Below are 21,269 nucleotides of genomic sequence, written 5' to 3'. Positions count from 1 at the left end.
TCTATTATAAAGGATGAAATTACGACACATCTGGATAGTAGTAACAGGATAGGTCAGAGTCAGCATGGATTTATGAAGGGGAAATCATGCTTGACTAATCTTCTGGAATTTTTTGAGGATGTAACTATGAAGTTGGACGAGGGAGATCCAGTAGATGTAGTGTACCTGGACTTTCAGAAAGCTTTTGATAAAGTCCCACATAGGAGGTTAGTGAGCAAAATTAGGGCGCATGGTATTGGGGGCAAAGTACTAACTTGGATTGAAAGTTGGTTGGCTGACAGGAAACAAAGAGTAGTGGTAAACGGCTCCATTTCGGAATGGCAGGCAGTGACCAGTGGGGTACCGCAGGGATCCGTGCTGGGACCACAGCTTTTTACAATATATGTTAATGATATAGAAGATGGTATTAGTAATAACATTAGCAAATTTGCTGATGATACTAAGCTGGGTGGCAGGGTGAAATGTGAGGAGGATGTTAGGAGATTACAGGGTGACCTGGACAGGTTAGGTGAGTGGTCAGATGCATGGCAGATGCAGTTTAATGTGGATAAATGTATGGTTAGCCACTTTGGTGGCAAGAATAGGAAGGAAGATTACTACCTATATGGAATCAATTTAGGTAAAGGGGCAGTACAGAGAGATCTGGGTGTTCTTGTACACCAGTCAATGAAGGTAGGCATGCAGGTACAGCAGGTAGTGAAGGCGGCTAATAGCATGCTGGCCTTCATATCAAGAGAGATTGAGTATAGAAGCAAAGAGGTTCTTCTGCAGCTCTATAGTGCCTTGGTGAGACCACACCTGGAGTACTGTGTGTAGTTCTGGCCTCCAAATTTGTGGAAAGACATTCTGGCTATTGAGGGAGTGCAGCGTAGGTTCATGAGGTCAATTCCTGGAATGGCAGGACTACCTTACGCTGAAAGACTGGTGTGACTGGGCTTGTATACCCTTGAGTTTAGAAGGTTGAGAGGGGATCTGATTGAGACATATAAGATTATTAAAGGATTGGACACTCTGGAGGCAGGAAACATGTTCCCGCTGATGGGCAAGTGCTGAACCAGAGGACACAACTTAAAAATAGGAGGTTGACCATTTAGGACAGAGATGAGGAGAAACTTCTTCACCCAGAGAGTGGAATGCTCTGCCCCAGGGCAGTGGAGGCCCAGTCTCTAGATTCATTTAAGAAAGAGTTGGATAGAGCTCTCAAGGATAGTGGAATCAAGGGTTATGGAGATAAGGCAGGAACAGGATACTGATTAAGGATGATCAGCCATGATCATATTGAATGGTGGTGCAGGCTCGAAGGGCAGAATGGCCTACTCCTGCACCGATTGTCTATTGTCTATTAGATTCCCTTATTGCAGATGGCCATTACCTGGCATTTGCATGGTGCAAATGTTGCTTGCCACTCGTCAGCCCAACCCTAGACATCGTCCAGAAACAGTTGCATTTGAATATGGACTGCTTCAGTATTGGAGAAGTCATGAATGAACGCAAGGGATGTTCACAGATGACTGCACAGTTACATGTGCCTCCCATGAAGGAATTAAACACAAATACAATGCAAGTGTTATGTCAGAGACTGAACACACCAGGCACAGCCCTATTTAAATTGTCACGCATCTCCTAGTGGCCTGGCACAAGAAAACTTGTACATTATCACAGATATATTTAGGGGTGGTCGTGGTATAGTAGTAATGTCTAATAGTTTGAGGATACTGGTACAAATCCCAACGTCAGCTGGAAATTAAATTCAATTAATAAAATCTTGAATTAAAAGCTGGTTTAATTGTATCCATTTCAGATCAGCAAATCCTGTTCAGTTTGCCAATATCTTTTCAGAAATAGACCTGTAGTCCTTACCTAACCTGGCCAACACAATCCTCAACACCACCCTCTCAAGTGGCCTAGCTATGGAATTTAAGACGACTAAAAACAAAACACATCACTGTTTTGGCCCTCAAAGTCATTTCTTGGGGGCTGATGCCAAAAACTGGGACAATGCACATCTATGGACCATTGGAGGAAACCCGAGCACCCGGCAAAACCACATGCAGACACAGGGACGATGTGTAAACTCCAAACAAACAGGTGGCCAAGGGTGGAACTAAATCCAAGTCCCTGGTGCTGTGAGGCAGCAGTATTAGTAACTCAGTCATTGTCCACATGGTGGGATTTGATGAGTATGACCATGTCTCAGACACCACCATCAGCTACATCCTGCCACATCAGTAAAGCAGACTCAGCAAAGGTAACAGCACAATGGCGCGCGCGCACACACACACACACACACGATCCCCATGAAGTCTCAGGTTAAAAACTGACAAGGAAACTGCCTGCTGCTATGATTTCTCAGCTGAGATTTGCCAGGGTGTTGCCTGGGCTGGAGGGTTTGAGCTATTGGGGATGACTGAATAGGCTAGGGCTTTTTTTTTAAAAAGATCCCCGTGGAGTGTCAGAGGCTGAGGGGTGACCTAATAGAAGTTTATAAAATCATGAGGGGCATGGATAATGGTCTCTATCCCCCATTAAGAGAGGGGAGTCCAAAGCTAGAGGGCATAGATTTAAGGTGAGGGCAAGATTTTAAAAAAAGGGATCTGAGAAGCAAATTTTCATGCAGAGGTTTAGATTAGATTAGATTACATTAGATTAGATTTAGATAACATTACAGTGTGGAAACAGGCCGTTCGGCCCAACAAGTCCACACCGACCTGCCGAAGCGCAACCCACCCATACCCCTACATTTACCCCTTACCTAACACTACGGTGTAATTTAACATGGCCAATTCACCTGACCTGCACATCTTTGGACTGTGGGAGGAAACCGGAGCACCCGGAGGAAACCCACGCAGACACGGGGAGAACGTGCAAACTCCACACAGACAGTCGCCCGAGGCGGGAATTGAACCCGGGTCTCTGGGGCTGTAAGGCAACAGTGTTAACCACCGTGCCGCCCACTGTTGGAGCGTGTCTGGAACGAACTGCCAGAGGATATGCTGAAGGCTGGTACAATTGTAATAGTTAAATAGGCATCAAAATGGACAGTCTCAGATTCCTCCCTCCCCTTCCTCGACCTTTCTATTTCTATCTCAGCCGACCGAATCAACACGGACATCTACTACAAACTGACCGACTCCCACAGCTACCTGGACTACACCTCCTCCCATCCTGCTCCCTGTAAAAACGCCATCCCATTCTCCCAATTCCTTCGACTCCGCCGCATCTGCTCCCAGGAGGACCAGTTCCAAAAACGCACATCCCAGATGGCCGCCTTCTTGAAGGACCGCAATTTCCCCCCCGACGTGGTCGACGATGCCCTCCACCGCATCTCTTCCACTTCCCGATCCTCCGCCCTTGATCCCCGCCCCTCCAACCGCCACCAGGACAGAACCCCACTGGTCCTCACCTACCACCCCACTAACCTCCATGTACAGCGCATCATCCGCCGTCATTTCCGCCACCTCCAAACGGACCCCACCACCAAGGATATATTTCCCTCCCCTCCCCTATCAGCATTCCGTAAAGACCACTCCCTCCGTGACTCCCTCGTCAGATCCACACCCCCCCACCAACCCAACCTCCACTCCCGGCACCTTCCCCTGCAACCGCAGGAGGTGCAAGACTTGCGCCCACACCTCCCCCCTCACCTCCCTCCAAGGCCCCAAAGGAAACTTCCATATCCGCCACAGATTCACCTGTACCTCCACACATATCATCTATTGCATCCTTTGCACCCGATGTGGCCTCCTCTATATTGGGGAGACAGGCCGCCTACTTGCGGAGCGTTTCAGAGAACACCTCTGGGACACCCAGACCAACCAACCCAACCACCCTGTAGCTCAACATTTCAATTCCCCCTCCCACTCCACCAAGGATATGCAGGTCTTTGGACTCCTCCATCGTCAGACCACAACAACACGACGGTTGGAGGAAGAACGCCTCATCTTCCGGATAGGAACCCTCCAACCACAAGGGATGAACTCGGATTTCACCAGTTTCCTCATTTCCCCTCCCCCCAGCCTGTCTCAGTCAAATCCATCAAATTCAGCACCGCCTTCCTAACCTGCAATCTTCTTCCCGACCTCTCCGCCGCCACCCCAGTCTGACCTATCACCCTCACCTTGACCTCTTTCCACCTATCACATTTCCGACGCCCCTCCCCCAAGTCCCTCCTCCCTATCTTTTATCTTAGCCTGCTGGACCAACTTTCCTCATTCCTGAAGAAGGGCTAATGCCCGAAACGTCGATTCTCCTGTTCCCTGGATGCTGCCTGACCTGCTGCGCTTTTCCAGCAACACATTTCCATCTCTGATCTCCAGCATCTGCAGACCTCACTTTCTCATCAAAATGGATATATAAACAAGATGGGTTTGAGAGAGATATGGGCTAAATGCTAGCAAAAGGAACTACATTAGTCAGCATAGACAAGTTGGGTGTGTTTCCAGGCTTTACAACTCTATAATGGATCAGTACACCATGTTAAATGCCACTTAGAGAGGACAGAGGGCAGCAAGGACAGAATGACCTCTGGTTGGGAAACTTTAATGCCAGTCACCATGAGTGACTACTTAGTAACACCACTACTGACCGAGTTGGTCAAGTCCTAAAGGATGTAGCTGGTAGACCATACCTACAGCAAGTGGAGGTGAGGGACCAACAAGGTGACATGACATACTTACACTTGTTCTCAAGAAAAACCTCCTGTCGCAAATGCATCTGTCCATGACAATACTGATAGGAGTGGCCAGTTCTTGTCTAGTGTTCTCATTGAAGATATTTCCTATTATGTTGTGATAAGTGGTACAGACTTTGGAACAGACATAGCCACTCAAACCTGTGCATCCATGAGGTGTTGTGGACCATCAGCAGAATTATGTTCAACCACAATCAGTAACTGTGTGGCCTGCATATCTTCCATTCTATCAAGCCAAAGGATTAAGACAAAGTGCTGGGAAAATCCACCAGATTGGACAGCATCTGTGAAGCTTCTTCTAAATAGTTACATTGAACTTGACATTTTAACTTCAATTGAAATGTTAACTCCACATATGATTCTCAACTTGCTGAGATTTTCCAGCACTTTCCACTTTTAGTTCAGATTTCTGTTGTATTTTGCTTTTAATTAAAACTGATTAATCAGTCTTGGTTCAAAAGAGCTCAAGAGAGCACACCAAAAGATGAGGTTCAATCTCACGAAGCCACACAACACAGAAACTACTTGCAGGTTGCTGTTGTTTAACATACAAAAGTTAAATCATTCCACAGCCAATGGTTCAGATCAGAGCTCTGTAGGTCCTACTACTTCCAGTCATGAATTGTGGAGGACAATCAAGATGGGACAGCATTATATGCATTTCCCATCCTCAATGATGGGGAGCCCAGCACATTAGTGCAAAAGATAAAGCTCAAGCTTTGTAACCAATGGCCCCAATTGATCTCAGGCTCCTCCTGAGGTTCGCAGCATCTCACATTCCAGTCTTTAGCCAATTCAATTCCCATAATATTAAGAAAGGGCTGAAGGCATTGGATAGTGCAAAGGCTACAGGACCTGAAGATATTCTGGCAATAGTACCAAAGACTTGTGCTCCAGAACTAAAAAAAAGTGTTCCCCTCACCAAGCTGTTCACGTACAGCTACAATATTGGCATCTACAGGGCAATATGAAGAATTGCCCGGGTATGTTTGTTCCATTAAAAAGCAGGACAATTCCAACACAGTCAATTACCTCCCCAAAACGAATATACTTTCAACCATTGATTAATTTGCTAAACTGGTTTCCAACACTTAAGTAGCTATTCACAACTTGACGTAGCAGGACAGATAAGCTTAGATCTGATTGGTTGCTTGTGGAATCACATAGCTTAGCAAATGGCATAAGCTCAGTAATTAACTGTTCACTAACTTTTAACTCTAATCTGATTTACCACTGTTTGCCATTGACAAGACACTGACCTGGACTGGCCATATAAATATAGTGGCTCCAAGAGCTGGTCAGAAGCTAGGATGCCTGTGGTAAGTAACTCACCTCCTATCTCCCACCTAGAACGTGCAGGTCAGGAGTCTGATCAATACACCCCACTAGCTTCAACAACATTAGGAACCTGACACTATCCAGGACAAAAAAGCCTGTTTGACTGGCACCCCCATCCAACATTCACTCCCTCTACCAATAAGAGTATCAGCAGAGGGCAACTTCAACAAGATGCTCAGCAACTCATTTGATAGCAACTTCTAAACTTGTGACCTCCACCACCAAGAAAGTGGAGGGAAGCTGATGAATGGCAAAATGCCTGTCTTCAAGATTCCCCTCCAAGTCTCACACAATCCGGACTTGGAATGGTATCGCCATTCCTTTATGGGTACTGGGACAAAACCCTGGAATTCCCTGAATGGTGGTTAAAAACTCTCAATAATGTCTTGCACAAGAAAACCTCAAGCAATTTAAAAAAAAAAAATCACTCATGGAAGTCGCTGGCTGGGCCAGCATTTATTGTCTATCACTAATTATCCTTAAGTTGGCAATGAGGTGCCTTTTTGAACCGCTACAGCCCATGTGCTGCAAGGTATACCTGCAATAACATTAAAGCAGGGAGTTCCAAGGCATTGACCCAGTGAACACAGCAATATAATTTCCAAGTCAGGATGGTGAGTGGCTTGGAGGGGAACTAGCAGGTAGTGGTGTTCCCATGCATTTGCTGTCCTTGTCCTTCTAAACGGAAAATGGTGGTGGGTTTGAAAGGTGCTGTTTAAACATCTTTAGCTAACCTTGCAAATCTCCAAGTTACTCTCAATTTCAAGATTTTTAAATTCTATGTTACTGATTGGCTGCAAATTAATGCCAATTTTAGGGGACAACCTTGCAATTACCCAGGAGAACTATTATTTCTTCAAAATTACTCTCCAAATATTTTGCTGAATTAATCATTTCGAGAGACCAAGAGATGTAGAGAATGCAGGCAAAATAAAAGCACACTTCTCACCTTCATTGGGTTTGCTCTTTACAAGCATGACTTTGTATGGCTTGGGTAATCCATAAGAATAGGAGGAGGATTCAGGTGATGGGCTCCTGGATTTAAGTCGATCTCGGCTTGGGGCTCTTGCTGGCTCTCGGTAATGGTCGTAGGCTCGATCATCGTCATATGTCCGGCCCCGCCCACGGTCACGGTCACCATGCTCGTAACTTTTCTCATAACCTCGATCGTCATACACCCGCCCTCGACCTCTATCACCATGCTCGTAGCCACGGTCATCATCATACACCCGTCCCCGGCCTCGGTCAGCATGCTCGTAACCTCGATCATCGTCGTACACCCGTCCCTGGCCTCGGTCAGCATGCTCGTAGCCACGGTCATCATCGATTATTCTCCCCCGGCTGTGATCCCTGCTGTAGCTACGATCTCTGCTGTGGGCTCTGTCGTAGCTCCTGCCACGCTCTGTGTCCCGGCTGTAGCCTCTGTCGGGACTCCAATCTCGGCTGTAGCTGCGGCCTCTAGGCCCCCCGTCACTCCTCTCACTCTGAATGCTGTGCTCACTTCTACGGTCATAGTCATCTGCTATCTCAAAGAAGTTACTTTCGGGTTCAGTCAGTGGCAGCCGAGCTGGAACTTTCCGGCCCCGTTTCACGACCTGTTGAAGAAAGTTTGAGAATTGGCAAGTTTAATTTGAATTAACCAACCATCGAGACTGAATAACGCACTCTGGAAATCTGATCAGTATTAGAAATAAGTGATGGAATAGATTGTTTTGACCTTTTTAGTAAAAGTCATCTTCTACCTTATTTTTGGCTTGTTGGACCATGACCCTATCTCTCAATTCCCCAATGTGTTAAGTTCAGCCTCAAATATTGTCAATACCAGTTCACTGGAGGAGTGAATTCCAACGATGCACAAACTTGACTGAAAAATAAACTTTTCCCTCTTTTCTGTTCAGAATAGTCAGTCCATTAATTTGGAGATGGTGATGGTGTATGTCATGTTGTAGGAAATATTTTCTCAGCATCAACCCAAACCAAGAATTATACAATTCAATCCTAATATCAAATGCCAAAAAATGCTTGAAACATGAAAATTTTTAAAGGTGGTAGGGAAAGCAAAAAATAAATTGCTAGCAAGTAATAAAACATTTGTTTAAACACCGAGTTTGTCATGCAGGGAAGCACCATTTCAAAAATGAAAGCTGTGCAAATTCATTTTCCCAAAGACTCGTTACACGGCATCAACCAGATTAGAGGAATGGAGGTGTAGGATGTGCTAGAGATTGAAGAAACAAGTACATGCCACAAAGATTCATCAATAAGGAGAACAGGCATGAAATAGTTTACTTTATACACATCCAGAATGGGCCCAGAGGGAACATGTAATAGTCAAGATTAGAGAAGGGATGGTGGGATTGATTGGTGCGGGTGTCCCAGAGATTTTTAAGTGGCCCTCAGTTGAGGCATAGCTAACTATGTTTTTTTAAAATGTGGTCCTCACCTCCCTGTTGCCGAACATTTCAACTCCCCCTCCCACTTTGCCGAGGACATGCAGGTCCTGGGCTTCCTCCATCACCACTCCCTCACCACCCGACGCCTGGAGGAAAAATGCCTCATCTTCCGCCTCAGGACACTTCAACTTCATGGCATCAAAGTGGATTTCACCAGTTTCCTCATTTCTCCTCCCCCAACCTTACCCCAGCTCATCATCATCCTCATGACCTGTCCCACCTGTCAATCTCCCTTCCCACCTATCCGCCCCACCCTCTTCTCTGACCTATCACCTTCACCTCCACTTCAATCCAACTATTGCACTCTCAGCTATCTTCTCCCTAGCCCCATCCCCCTCCCATTTATCTCTCCACCCCCCCAAGGCTCCCAGCCACATTCCTGAAACGTTGCCCGAAACGTTGATTTTCCTGCCTCTCAGATGCTGCCTGACCTGCTGTGCTTTTCCAGAGTCACTCTAATCTTGACTCTAATCTCCAGCATCTGCAATACCCACTTCTGCCCGGAACATGTAATAGGACCAACCGGAAACCAATCCAGAGAAAAATGTGTATGTACACATTAGATTAAGTCACCAAGTGTTATAGAACGAGGTAGGTCGATTGAATCAAGAGTCAGACCAGTCACATTGGTCGAATAATTCAAGAGCTGAAATATCTCCTCTGAACCCACGCTGCGAAATACCAGGCAAAAGTCACAGCAATCTTAGCAAAGAGAGACATGCAACAGATTAAATGATTTGCCAGCCAATATATTTGTGGGTTTTGACTGAATGTTTAAAAATAAAACTAGTTCTTTACTGTTTGCAAAGAAAAATCAAAGTGGCCTGCAAAACAGTTTTGAAATAGACAAGGAAGAAAGAAAGAGGGAAAGTGAAGTGAATGGGAGAATTTGGTACAATTTAATTAAATCAGAGGTGGTAAAGGAGAAAGTGGCTATTTCAAGTCATTACGTCAGGACACAGATGTCGCTGTCCTCTTCAGCATCCCATTTTCCATTATTCCAAAATTAGCAGCTCTAGCATGTGGGAGTAATTGTTGATGTTATTATTATTAATAATAATAGTCAGATTATACTGATGTCACATCATGTGCAGCTGGAGCTCTCGTGAACAAGGTTCTATGAAACATGGCTCTACCATGCTTCCGATGACTATTTATTAACTACTTACACAATACACACAGTTTTCCCATGTATGGTGTCCAGTCCTTGCTAAGGCTATGAGAACATACTCATGACGTTAATGCAATTCTCTACCTACTTCTGATCATCTGTCCAAATATGACCTTGCTTGGTTCAGTGTCAGCTATATGCTAAACACCTGCTTGGGGAGATTTTAAATTGTTCAATGATGCAACATAAAATGGCAACATTTATTCCTTTTACTCTTACGCGGATTGTTAGGATATTGAGCTAGCATTGGCATCACATTGAGGAGAGGTTAGAGATTTTAAATCTAAAAAGTGAGATAACAGAGTTTTACATAAATTCATGCAGTTTTTGAGCTCAGAGTTCTACATGAATGTATGCAGTTTTTGAGCAAAGTGCAATGTAACTCTGCAAGTACAAATTCACCCCACAAAATATGTGTGCGCGCGTGTCTGGGGTGGGGGTTGAGAGTGAGAGAAAGTGTGTGCGTGTGTAGTGAGTGCAGAGTGTCTTAAGTCTGTGAGGGGGTGCATGTGAGAGTGTGGGAGTGTGTGTGTCTATAAGGGTGTGTGTGGGTGTCTGTGTGTACCTGTGTATGAGAGAGTGTGTGTGTTTAGGAATATCTGGGAGTGTGTGTGTAGTGCAATGGTGATCACCTATAATGTGACATGAACCCAAGGTCCCGGTTGAGGCCCTCCCTATGAGTACCGGACTTAGCTATCAGCCTCTGCTTGGCCACTTTCCTCTGCTGCCTGTCAGGTTAGAGATTGCCAGTGTAAAATACTGGCTAGAAACTTAAACATTTCAGCAAGCCAATTCTTCGGTCACTGGAATATTCCAAAATTGCATACATTTTGAACAGTATACTGTTGCAAAAGAACCAATCTATTTAGGTTACATTTCTGAAATTGGTCTGAACTGATTAAACAAACAATAAATTAAAGAATCGTCAAAGCGTTTAGGTTTGCACAATTATTTTTCATCGCTTCATTCAACTATATAATACTCTCAAAGAGGAATAGATGAATGCTTGAGAAAGGAAATAATGGGCCAAAAGACATCCTTCTGTGCTGTTTCATTCACTGATTCTCAGTTATATGGTGGGAGGGTACAAAAAGAATGCAAACTCTTCAATTAAGCTTTTCATAAGGCACTTTACAACATTAGTTTCATAAATATCTACAGATTGATCAAATGGAAGTATGCTTGACACTAATTTAAAACCCAGTCTTATAGCAAAGCACCAGATTTTTAGCATTCAGTGATAATTCTGTTGATTGTTCTTGGGAACAGCCAAAGTGCAAGGTGAGGAGGTAGATAGAAGTTTAAATAAAATTGGGAGAGGGAGCAAAATCAACGACATAAAAGACTAAAGCACAAGCTGAAACCCCGAGGAAATGGAAAAAAATGTTTCTTCCGCAGTTATTCAGGGTAGGCATCATTCAATTTAAACCTACTGCTGGAAATTTAATCTGTATGATGAATGGATTCTGATAATTGCATTATAGTCACTGGAAAATTGATTTTTCAAATCCCTATTTTTATCCATGCCTTGTCACACAGTTAGTGAAGAGATTGTACTTAGAACCACTTAAAGCAACCATTGATATTTGTTGGCTGAAATGCAATAAAGCATATACAAGTTACTGTAAGTGTTGCAAAGCCAGTGCTGCTTAAAGATCCTGGACAATAGCATTTTACCATTGCTACAAGGATATCAATGTCTGTCAATATTAGCATGGATACTCAGGGAGAGCATCACTTATTGTTGGCTAATTTCCATGGCCCTGTTAATATTGACAGAGACACTGGAAAATTTCTACTTCGAGCAAAACAAGTGGAGATTTAATAGAGATGTCAACAAAATGGAGGTATTAGTGTACAGTAAATAAAGAGAAACTATATTCCCTGCCAGGTAGGCAATTGGGTAAAAGGAAACATGAGGAAAATAATTGTTAAAGGGGGGAAAGAAAGTGAGTTAGGATAGAAGACAATGGACGCAGATTGGATAGTAAGTTTTCAAAAACAAGGAGGCAATATTTGAAGGAAAAAAAGTGCAGAACTCTGGCACAAAGACAGGAGGAATTCATTGGACAGTGTATTTATGGGATGCAGGTGCTCTGCCCTTTAATATAGTGACAAGTCTGCCTTCTTGAACTGCTGCAGCCCATTTGGTGGGATAAGAGAGGGAGTTCCAAGATTTTGATCCAGTGACAGTGAAGGAACAACAATATATTTCCAAGTCAGGATAGCAAGGATCGGAAACTTGAGGCCACGGTGTTTCTATGTAACTGCTGGCCTTTTGTCCTTCTATTTTTCTAATAGGTGCTGTTTAAAAAGAGCCTTGGAAAGCTATTGCAATGATTTGCATAGAGGTGTACACCGCTGCCATTTTGTAGCATGATTACTTTAAATCAATTTATGTTTGGCGCCTGTGCTCATCCAGCCCACACAGTATAGATGCTAATATGTCCAAAAAGACAGCATCCATTTAGTTGGTCTTACAACTGCTGCCTCTTTTTCTCATATAATTTTGCCCCTTTATCATATTCCTGTTTGCAAGTTACTATTGAATCTGCTTTTACCCATGTTCTAGGTTACAATATCTTGTGCATATAACAGAAACACTTTCTGGTTGTAATGGGACTAATCCCAGTCAGTTTGACCATTCACTGCTTGGCTGCCTTTCAGTGGTGAACATGGAATCATGGACATTGCACAATTAAAAAAAATTACTGGGCTGAGAGATTTTAAAATAAAAAAAGAAGTCAGTATCACTTACAATTTGAGCTACCTTCCCACATTTTCTCAACTGTTGTACTGCAACAGAGTGAGGCACATTTTCCATCGGAAATCCATTAACATTTATGACACGGTCATTTTCTCTATTGAGAGAGAGAAAACATTCACAATTATAGAACTTGCATTTCTAGTAAAAACAATTTGATACACATTCAGAAATAACTACTCCAACATTCTAAAATTCTTTTAGAGTTGAAAATTTGGAAATATAAACACATTCATTTTAAACAGTACTCATGAAATGCAATAAACAATTCTCTTCATTTGAAATACCAGATGCTTTCGAAGTTACACAATTGCAACTACCTCTTATTTGAATCTGGAATCATACTTGCCAGCTGTGATTCACATGGCATCATTTTCACCCCAGTCAAAACGTTCAGGTCCCACTACAAAGGTATGCAGAACATTACACCGCAATACAGGCCCTTCTTCGGCCTCGATGTTGCACCAATCTGTGAAATCAAATCTGAAGCCCATCTAACCTACACTATTCCATTCTCATCCATATGCCTATCCAATGACCATTTAAATGCCCATAAAAGTTGCCGAGTCTAATAATGTTGCAGGCAGGGCTTTCCATGCCCTTACTACTCTGAGCTGAAAATGTGTTGCTGGAAAAGCGCAGCAGGTCAGGCAGCATCCAAGGAGCAGGAGAATCGACGGTTCGGGCATGAGACTTTCTTCGGCTCATGCCCGAACCGTCGATTCTCCTGCTCCTTGGATGCTGCCTGACCTGCTGCGCTTTTCCAGCAACACATTTTCAGCTCTGATCTCCAGCATCTGCAGTCCTCACTTTCTCCTTACTATTCTGAGTAAAGAACCTACTTCTGACATCTGTCCTATATCTAACACCCCTCAATTTAAAGCAATATCCCCTCATGCTAGCCATTGCCAGAGGAAAAAGGCTCACTGTCCAATCTAACCTTCCGATTATCTTATGTGTCAACTGAGTCAACTCTCCACTTCCTTCTGTCCAACAAAAACAGCCTCAATTCCCTCAGCCTTTCCTTGTAAAACCTTCCCTCCATACCAGGCAACATCCTAGTAAATATCCTCTGAACCCTTTCCAAAGCTTCCAATCCTTCCTATAATGCAGTGACCAGAACTGTACACAATACTCCAAGCATGATTGCATCCTCTACCAATAAAAACTAACACACCGTATGCTTTTTTAATGACCCTATCAACCTGTGTGGCAACTTTCAAGAATCTACATACGTGGACACACAGATCTCTCTGCTCATCTACACTACCAAGAAACTTACCATTAGCCCAGTACTCATTATTCCTGTTACTCCTTCCAAAGTGAATCACCTCACACTTTTCCACATTAAACTCTATTTGCCAGCTCTCAGCTCTGCAGCTTATTTATGTCCCTCTGTAACCTACAATGTCCTTCATCACTATCCACAACTCTACCGACCTTAGTATCATCCGCAAATTTAAAAACCCATCCTTCTATGTCCTCATCTAGGTCGTTTATAAAATTGACAAAAACAGTGGACCCAAAACAGATCCTTGCAGTACACCACTAGTCACTGAACTCCAGGGTGAATATTTCCCATCAACCACTATGCTGTCTTCTTTCAGCAAGCCAATTTCTGATCCAAATCGCTAAATCACCCTCAATCCCATGCCTCTGTATTTTGTACAATAGTCTGACATCCAGCACAGTAGAGGGAATGCTGCACTGTCAGAGATACCACTTTTTGGATCAAAAGCTAGACAGAGTCCCTGTTTGCCATCTCAAATGGGCATACAAGATCTCATAGGAGAAAGTGAGGACTGCAGATGCTGGAGATCAGAGCTGAAAAATCTGTTGCTGGAAAAGCGCAGCAGGTCAGGCAGCATCAAAGGAGCAGGAGCTCCTGAAGAAGGGCTTATGCCCGAAACGTCGATTCTCCTGCTCCTTTGATGCTGCCTGATCTGCTGCGCTTTTCCAGCAACACATTTTTCAGCATACAAGATCTCATGGCAATACTTTAGAGCTGAGGAAATATATCTGCTGCTCTGGCCAAGGTTTACCTTTCAACCAACATCAATAAAAGCTTACTGTCACGTTGCTGACTGTGGAAGCTGGCTGTGAACAAATTCCTCCACGGTTACACACCACTACGTGTAAACTACTTTGGGATGTAGTGAGGTCATGGAAGGTGCCATAGAAATGACATAGTCTGTTACAATATAGTTGACGTGAAGCTTCAAAATATCTCATGTTATCACTGATAACTACTTTTATACAACCTATGTGAAGGACACAGAACATCAGGAAACAAATATTGGGATAGAAACTCCCAAAAGAGATCACTGACTACTAAAGTGTTTCATATTAAATCCCCAAATCAAGACTGGATTACTTTCTCTCAAACATCATCCACTGCATCAGTCTCATGTCAATCCAAAGATCAACATGAAGCTTCATCAAATTGAATCAATTACTGTAAACTTTACTCTGGGGTGGGGGAAATGGAGAAACATTTGTAAAAAGACAAAATTTTGGATTTGATTTTTGCCCAAAGTCTCAACCATTCATCATTACTTTTAAAATTGTTTCAAAGGATAGGAGTATGTTCGCCAAGGTCAGCCATTTACTGTGCATCCCCTATGTGTGGTGATCTACCTTCCCCTATCACTGCAATCCATATTACATACATACTACCCACACTACTGTTTTTGTTTTGGGGTTCACGGTGTGTTCCAGAATGGGAATTGATGGGACAAGAGACAGGGTGCAAGTGAGATTTTAAAAAAATGCAACTCCAGAGCCAGGGAACAGATAAAAGAAACTAAGCAAACAGCATAGACAAGCAATCATAAGGAACGAAGGAGTCTTCATTGAAACAGATTATTTGCAAAAATCAGCAAGGACACCTTTTTAAAAAAAACTTCTTATTTGAGCAAGATCATTGAATATTAACTAGAGTTTAATGGAGTAAGCATCAGACATGATTACAAGTTGGAGCATCTTCATTAGTTGTATTTAAAATGATTATGAGGATTTGAAGCACTCATCCAGAGGTTGAGGTATATAGAATATCGAAATTTACTCACGATTATAATGAAGAGAAGTCTCTGGCCAATTTTAATTACAGCAAAAATATTTATACAACACTTTTGTCTCTTTGTATAATTACATGTTGGGCCCTTTGCGCCATGTATGTTTATGGGACACGTATAGAGAGAGACGCAGAGTACAATGTGTGCGCATGTGGCACATGTGCGTGTTGGGGTGGGGGGGTGGTGGTAATAATAAAATGTGAAAGAAAGCCAACATGACCGATACTTTTTTTTTTAAATTATGCAAACAAAATCTTCTGACTAGAAGCAGAAAACCTGAAATATCACCCATAGGAAAGAATTCACTAATAAGTTGTTGAACAAATCCAATTTATAATATTCCCCTTGAAATGCAAAAAAAAAGGACAATGGCTCTCAAATCCTTATGTACTTGTGCCGCAACAGGAAAATCTGCTTTCCAAGATTAAACAAAAGTATATTTTACTTTTTATTATAATGTATTGGGTTTTAGTTAACGACTGTTCCCAAGTCAATAACAATTATTAGTGGTTGCACCATTTGTTTCTCATTAGTTACAGCAGCCTTATAAAGCATGCTGAACAAATTAAAATGACAATATGCCTTTGGCAAGAGCAAATTCAGAATTCCCTGTGCAATCTGCTTTAGATCCCCACTTCACACAGAAACTCTAGGGAGTCTTACAGGCAGAACTATCATATAACAAGGTTAAAATTAAAAGCAAAACACATTTATCTTAATTCTCTCAACCTCTCATCTATACATTTCACTTTCTAACTGCTAACAACTTAAGTTTTCTAATGTTCTTGTAACTCAAGGTTATTACCTCGATCAAAGTTGAGATATGACGTGTTGTAGATCTCACAGGTGATTTTGGACCCACAGCTCACAAAGTTCTCCAATATACAAGCAATTCCTCATGTGGCTGGATCTGTTATACATCAATTGCTAGAGACCAATTGCAGTGATTGTTTAACAACTTTTAATTCTCATCTCAAACCTCTGCCAAAATGCAGGAATGAAATAAGGTGGGCCTGAGAATCTGACATTTTGGTTAAATGATTTTCATGCCCCTAAACTTAATATTAGATTAGATTACTTACGATAGTAGATATTACTTACAATATTGTGATGTGAGATGGACACATATCTTTAAGGTCACAAATCTTACATTGCTGACAGCCACTACTCACTATACGGGATATAATGTATTGTCCCACAACTCTGCAGACAGGATACAGCAGAAGTGGTACAGCTCAGACATACTTACATAATCGTCAATTCATTGGGAGGCTAAAACTACAAAACAGACTTCTACTCGTGTAGCCAGTTTGTGTGTTTGGGTTCTGGAAGTTGAGTGTGGGAGAATTAGGCAGAAGATACAAAAGTTTGAAAACATGTACCAATAGATTCAAAACAGCATCTTCCCTGCTGTTATCAGACTTATGAAAGGACCTCATTAGATCTTTCTCTGCAGCCATAACACTATATTCTGCATTCTGTTCTATTAACTTGATGCACTTCTATAAAAGGTATGATTTGTCTGGTTAATACACTCAACAATACTTTTCATTATATCCCAGTACATATGAGGATAATAAATCAACTCAAAATTGAGTATCAAAAGACGATTGGATTCTCTTGTTGGAGATGCTCATGGTCTGGAACTAGTGTGACAAGGATATCACTTGTCCCATTATCCCTTTTTGTTACAGAGTTCAAATCTTAAGCTGAAAATTGTTCCTGTAAATAAAACATTTTGGAATCATAGATAAAACTGGTGGACCCATAGACCCTGGCTCAATTCCCGCCTCAGGCAACTGTCTGGGTGGAGTTTGTACATTCTTCCAGTGTCTGCGTGGGCTTCCTCCCACAGTTGCTCTGCAAACCAACAATCCAGCCAACAGAGCTAAACCAACTCCCGAACATTATGTGGGACTTATACTTCATATTAGAGATTTAATTATATTGCAATAAGAAAGTTTTTTTTCCCCACAGTTTTAGCTACTGGCTTTAATCAATCTTCAAAAGATGTACAAGCTACAAAAGTAAATCCTTATCACAAGATTGTAGACTATGGTGAGCTGTTGGTGCAGACAGAAGTTACTTGTAGGCTCAAAGACAGGAAGAAGGAAGACAGATCATTGGTGAGTGTTGTTTGAAGTATACATCTTGATCAAGACACTGGAGATTTCTCCTGTAAAATTGTTTTATGCGCACTTGAGATGGTAGACCAAGCTTCAATTTAGCATCTAATCTGAAAGTCAGCATCTCCAACAGTGCAGCACTCATGCTGATGGCATTTCAGCCTGAATTTTGCACTCAAGTCCATGAGTGAGACTTGAATCCTTAACTTTCTCATTCCAAGATCAAAGGGCTTAGAGTGCTATACACCAAGTCAATATCCTTTATAAATCGCACACTAAAATGTTAAGTGGAGCTCTCTGCTAAAATCACTGACTCCTCACTTAAAATGCAGATTATTGCCACTCACAAACCAGATCTCCACAAGGTTTACTTACTGCAGTAGCCCATCTGCCGGGCCTCCTTCCAAAACATCAGAGATAATAATGGAGGTTTCACCATTCTCAAAATTGGGGTTATCTCTTCCTCCAGACACTGCTATACCAAATCCCCTCTTCGAGTCCTAAGAATTGGGAAGGTGAAGGGAAAAAAAAAGTTAGGAAATTTTGCAAAATATTGACTGGTGTGTGAAAATCAAAACCTATAATTAAAAGGTTAGAAAGGCAAAATGAGAAGAAAAGAAAAAGATCAGAAGTCACTTTAACAATTGGATAACTGAACAAAAGACAGCTGATTGTCTTCCTAAAAAAATAAATCCGGGTAAAACATGGCGATCAGATTCACTTGAGCGTTCAAGAACTTTTCCAATTGAAAACTGATTACAGTTTGATCCATGGTTGCATCAGGATGTACCTGTATCTTGGCTGAAGATTTATGTTTAAAATAGGCAGGTCAGAGAATGAGAATTCAGGACTTTACTGATAGAGCTTTTATCCCATTTGATTTCAAAACGTGGGAGACACACAAGATTGTACTATTAACAGAACTTTCAAAAATTATTTTGCAGGACACGGGCACCACAGTGTTTATGAGTTCAGGCAGCATTCGAGAAGCATCAGAAATGATGAAAGGCTTTTGCCTGAAATGTCGATTTTCCTGCTCCTTGGATGCTGCCTGACCTGCTATGCCTTTCCAGCACCACTCTAATCTTGACTCGAATTTCCAGCATCTGCCGCACCCACATCTGCCTAACCAGCATTTATGCCGATTCCTAACTGCCTTTGGAAAGCTGGTGGTGAGTTGCCTTCTTAAATACTACTGAATGACTTGAGGCCATTACAGTGGGCAGGGACAAAGAGCTAACCACATTGCCATTAACAGGCTATGTGAAAGACCATTAGATAATGCTTACATAAAACAGAACTTGCAAGAATAAAAATATTTCCTGGAAAATGAGACCTCAGAAAATCTATGGCACAAAAGAAATCCATCCAGCTAGAAGCACAGCAAAGAAATGACAATAATGATTCTATAATGTATTAAGTTCCAAGCAAGTTACAGAATGAATTACAAGTGGTTTTAAATACTGTTTAAAATTATTTATAATACCAAAGGTCCAATCATGGTAAACATTTAAAAATTAAGAGTACTCATAGGAACAGGGAGATGGCCACACTGCTCATGGAGTCTAAGCCACTTTTGAATTTGATCATGCCTGACCTGTATCAGATCACATTCCTTGTAAAGCTGAACAAACCAGAGAAATACTTACCTTTTGTAAAGTCACAGTAAACTGCTCCCATATCATCTCCTCCATGGTGGTGGCCTGTGGAAAAACAAAGGCAATTAACATTCAACCCAATGGACCTAATTCAATAGTTACACTAGTTTCCTCCTACACTGCTTCATCTCACCCCATGAGTATATTCCGCTGTCCGTCATGTGTTTTGCCAGCTTCCCTTGGAATGCACCTACACTATCCACCTCAACCACCTCCTAACCATTTTCTGGGTGAAGTGTTTCTCCTACTCTACTAATTTTATTTGGACAATCTTATTTTCATGATGCCTAATTCTGGTCTTAGCAGGAAATGGAACTAGCTTCTCCTCATTTAGTCTCATCAAAACTCCTCAATGGGCTACCAGTGTATCACTTTTCACCCTTGTTTTGTATCTAAAACAAAATGGCCCAACCCCCTGTTCACCCGTTCAAGTAATCATAACTTCTCTGTTCTGATACAAGTTTGTAAAATCTTAAATTTACACCTTTTCCCAGTGCATTTGTATCCTTAAGAGACCCAAACTCTGCACTGTTCTCCAAGTTTGTTATAACAACTTCCCTGCTTTTTTAATTCTACTACTGCAGAAATAAATCCCAGGTGATTTGTTCAAGTAAAAAGAAAAGCTTTATTTGATGGCATCACAACTCAGAAGTGGTGTACCAGTATCCCTAGATTGCCCTCTACTCTATTTCTATATCTATTTTCCAAGGAAATATGTACTCTTATCAACATTTATTGCTTCACACTGTACCTACACAAAAGCTTGTGTAACTAAGTGTGCAAATGTAGCAATGAGCATGATTGAATCACAGTCCATGATGTTCTGTCATTTTCTGTATGTTAGCTGATTTTAGCAAACTTAAGCTGTGTTGCAATGGCAAAAACCCATCTCAAATGGAAAATGGGTGTAATTATTTGGTTGGACCAGTTTAATGCTTGGTTACAGTGGCTTGCACAGAAACTCAAAAGGGATAATACTTGCCTGTACCTTTGAGTACAGCCATGTAAAGAAAGGAGTAAAATCAGCCAAAAAGATATCTATAAAACAAATGTTTCCACCCATAATAAAAGGTATAGCTGCTGTCTAAGAATATTGCTTTCACAAAAATCGGTGAAAACACCAACCCAACAGAATGGTCAAATCCCAAAAGATGACTTTTCTTCTCTTTTAAAAAAAATGGATCCCACTCCACAAACTCAGTCTCAAATTCCAGGCTGATCCTCCCAGAGGAATGCAAAATTCCCTCAGTATTACCTTGGATTCTGTTAAACTGAAGTCCTAAGCTTCCCTCAGGTTTATATAAAAGGACAGCATAGCTGTTATTCAGCAAACAATCCCCAGATGTCCTAACCAATATTTATACTTCAACGCACACCTTGAGAAATAGTTCATCTTGGCATCATCACATTGATGTTTATGGGATCTTGCTTTGTACAAACTGGCTGTTGCATTTCCGGCATAAGAATACTCAATAGAACAGAAGAGGGCCATACAGCATGTTGAGTCTAAGCCACCACTCACTCAATTTGGTCACACCTGACCTACAACAGATTTCGTACCCTTTAAACTTGAAGAAACTCAGAAATACTGACAGCGCCACTGCCTCAGTAGTTAGCACCACTGCCTCAGTGCCAAGGAACAGGAAGTGGATTCCAGCCCTGGGCGACTTGTGTGAAGTTTGCACATTCCCCACGTCTGCGTAGATTTCCTCTGGATGCACCAGTTTCCTTCCACAGTCCAAAGATGTGTAGATTAGATAGATTGGCCATGCTAAAATGATCCATAGAGTCTAGTGATGTGAAGGCTAGGTGAATTAGTCATGGTAAATTTTGGGAATAGGTTTGGGGGTGGGATGCTCTTCGGAGGATTGCTGTGGACTTGATGGGCTGAATGGTCTGCTTCCAGACTGTGGGGATTCTATTAGTATTGTCAATAAATAGCTCCCGTAGTCAAAATTCTAGGATTCCCATGAAAAAAGCAGTGCTTCAGTGCTT

General features: G+C 42.0%; 1 protein-coding gene across 4 annotated transcripts in view; it reads right to left on the bottom strand.

Moving 5' to 3' along the window:
* Positions 1-21,269, bottom strand: part of tjp2a (tight junction protein 2a (zona occludens 2)) — a 141,603-nt gene that overhangs the window by 55,193 nt on the left and 65,141 nt on the right. For all 4 annotated transcript variants that reach the window (XM_043716825.2, XM_043716815.2, XM_087995710.1 and 1 more), the window contains exons 2-5: positions 19,266-19,319; positions 17,992-18,116; positions 12,411-12,513; positions 6,978-7,623 (exon numbers count right to left, since the gene is read on the bottom strand). In XM_043716825.2, the coding sequence (XP_043572760.2) occupies positions 6,978-7,623; positions 12,411-12,513; positions 17,992-18,116; positions 19,266-19,310 (919 nt within the window). In that variant the 5' untranslated portion in view covers positions 19,311-19,319. The remainder of the gene's footprint in view (positions 1-6,977; positions 7,624-12,410; positions 12,514-17,991; positions 18,117-19,265; positions 19,320-21,269) is intronic.

Source organism: Chiloscyllium plagiosum, unplaced genomic scaffold, assembly GCF_037043375.1.
Source record: "Chiloscyllium plagiosum isolate Xiang-an unplaced genomic scaffold, Cpla_swu_hap1 HiC_scaffold_2, whole genome shotgun sequence".
Lineage (NCBI taxonomy): Eukaryota > Metazoa > Chordata > Chondrichthyes > Orectolobiformes > Hemiscylliidae > Chiloscyllium > Chiloscyllium plagiosum.
The sequence above is the reverse complement of the archived record's forward strand: the minus strand, read 5'-3'. Positions and strand labels throughout refer to the sequence as shown.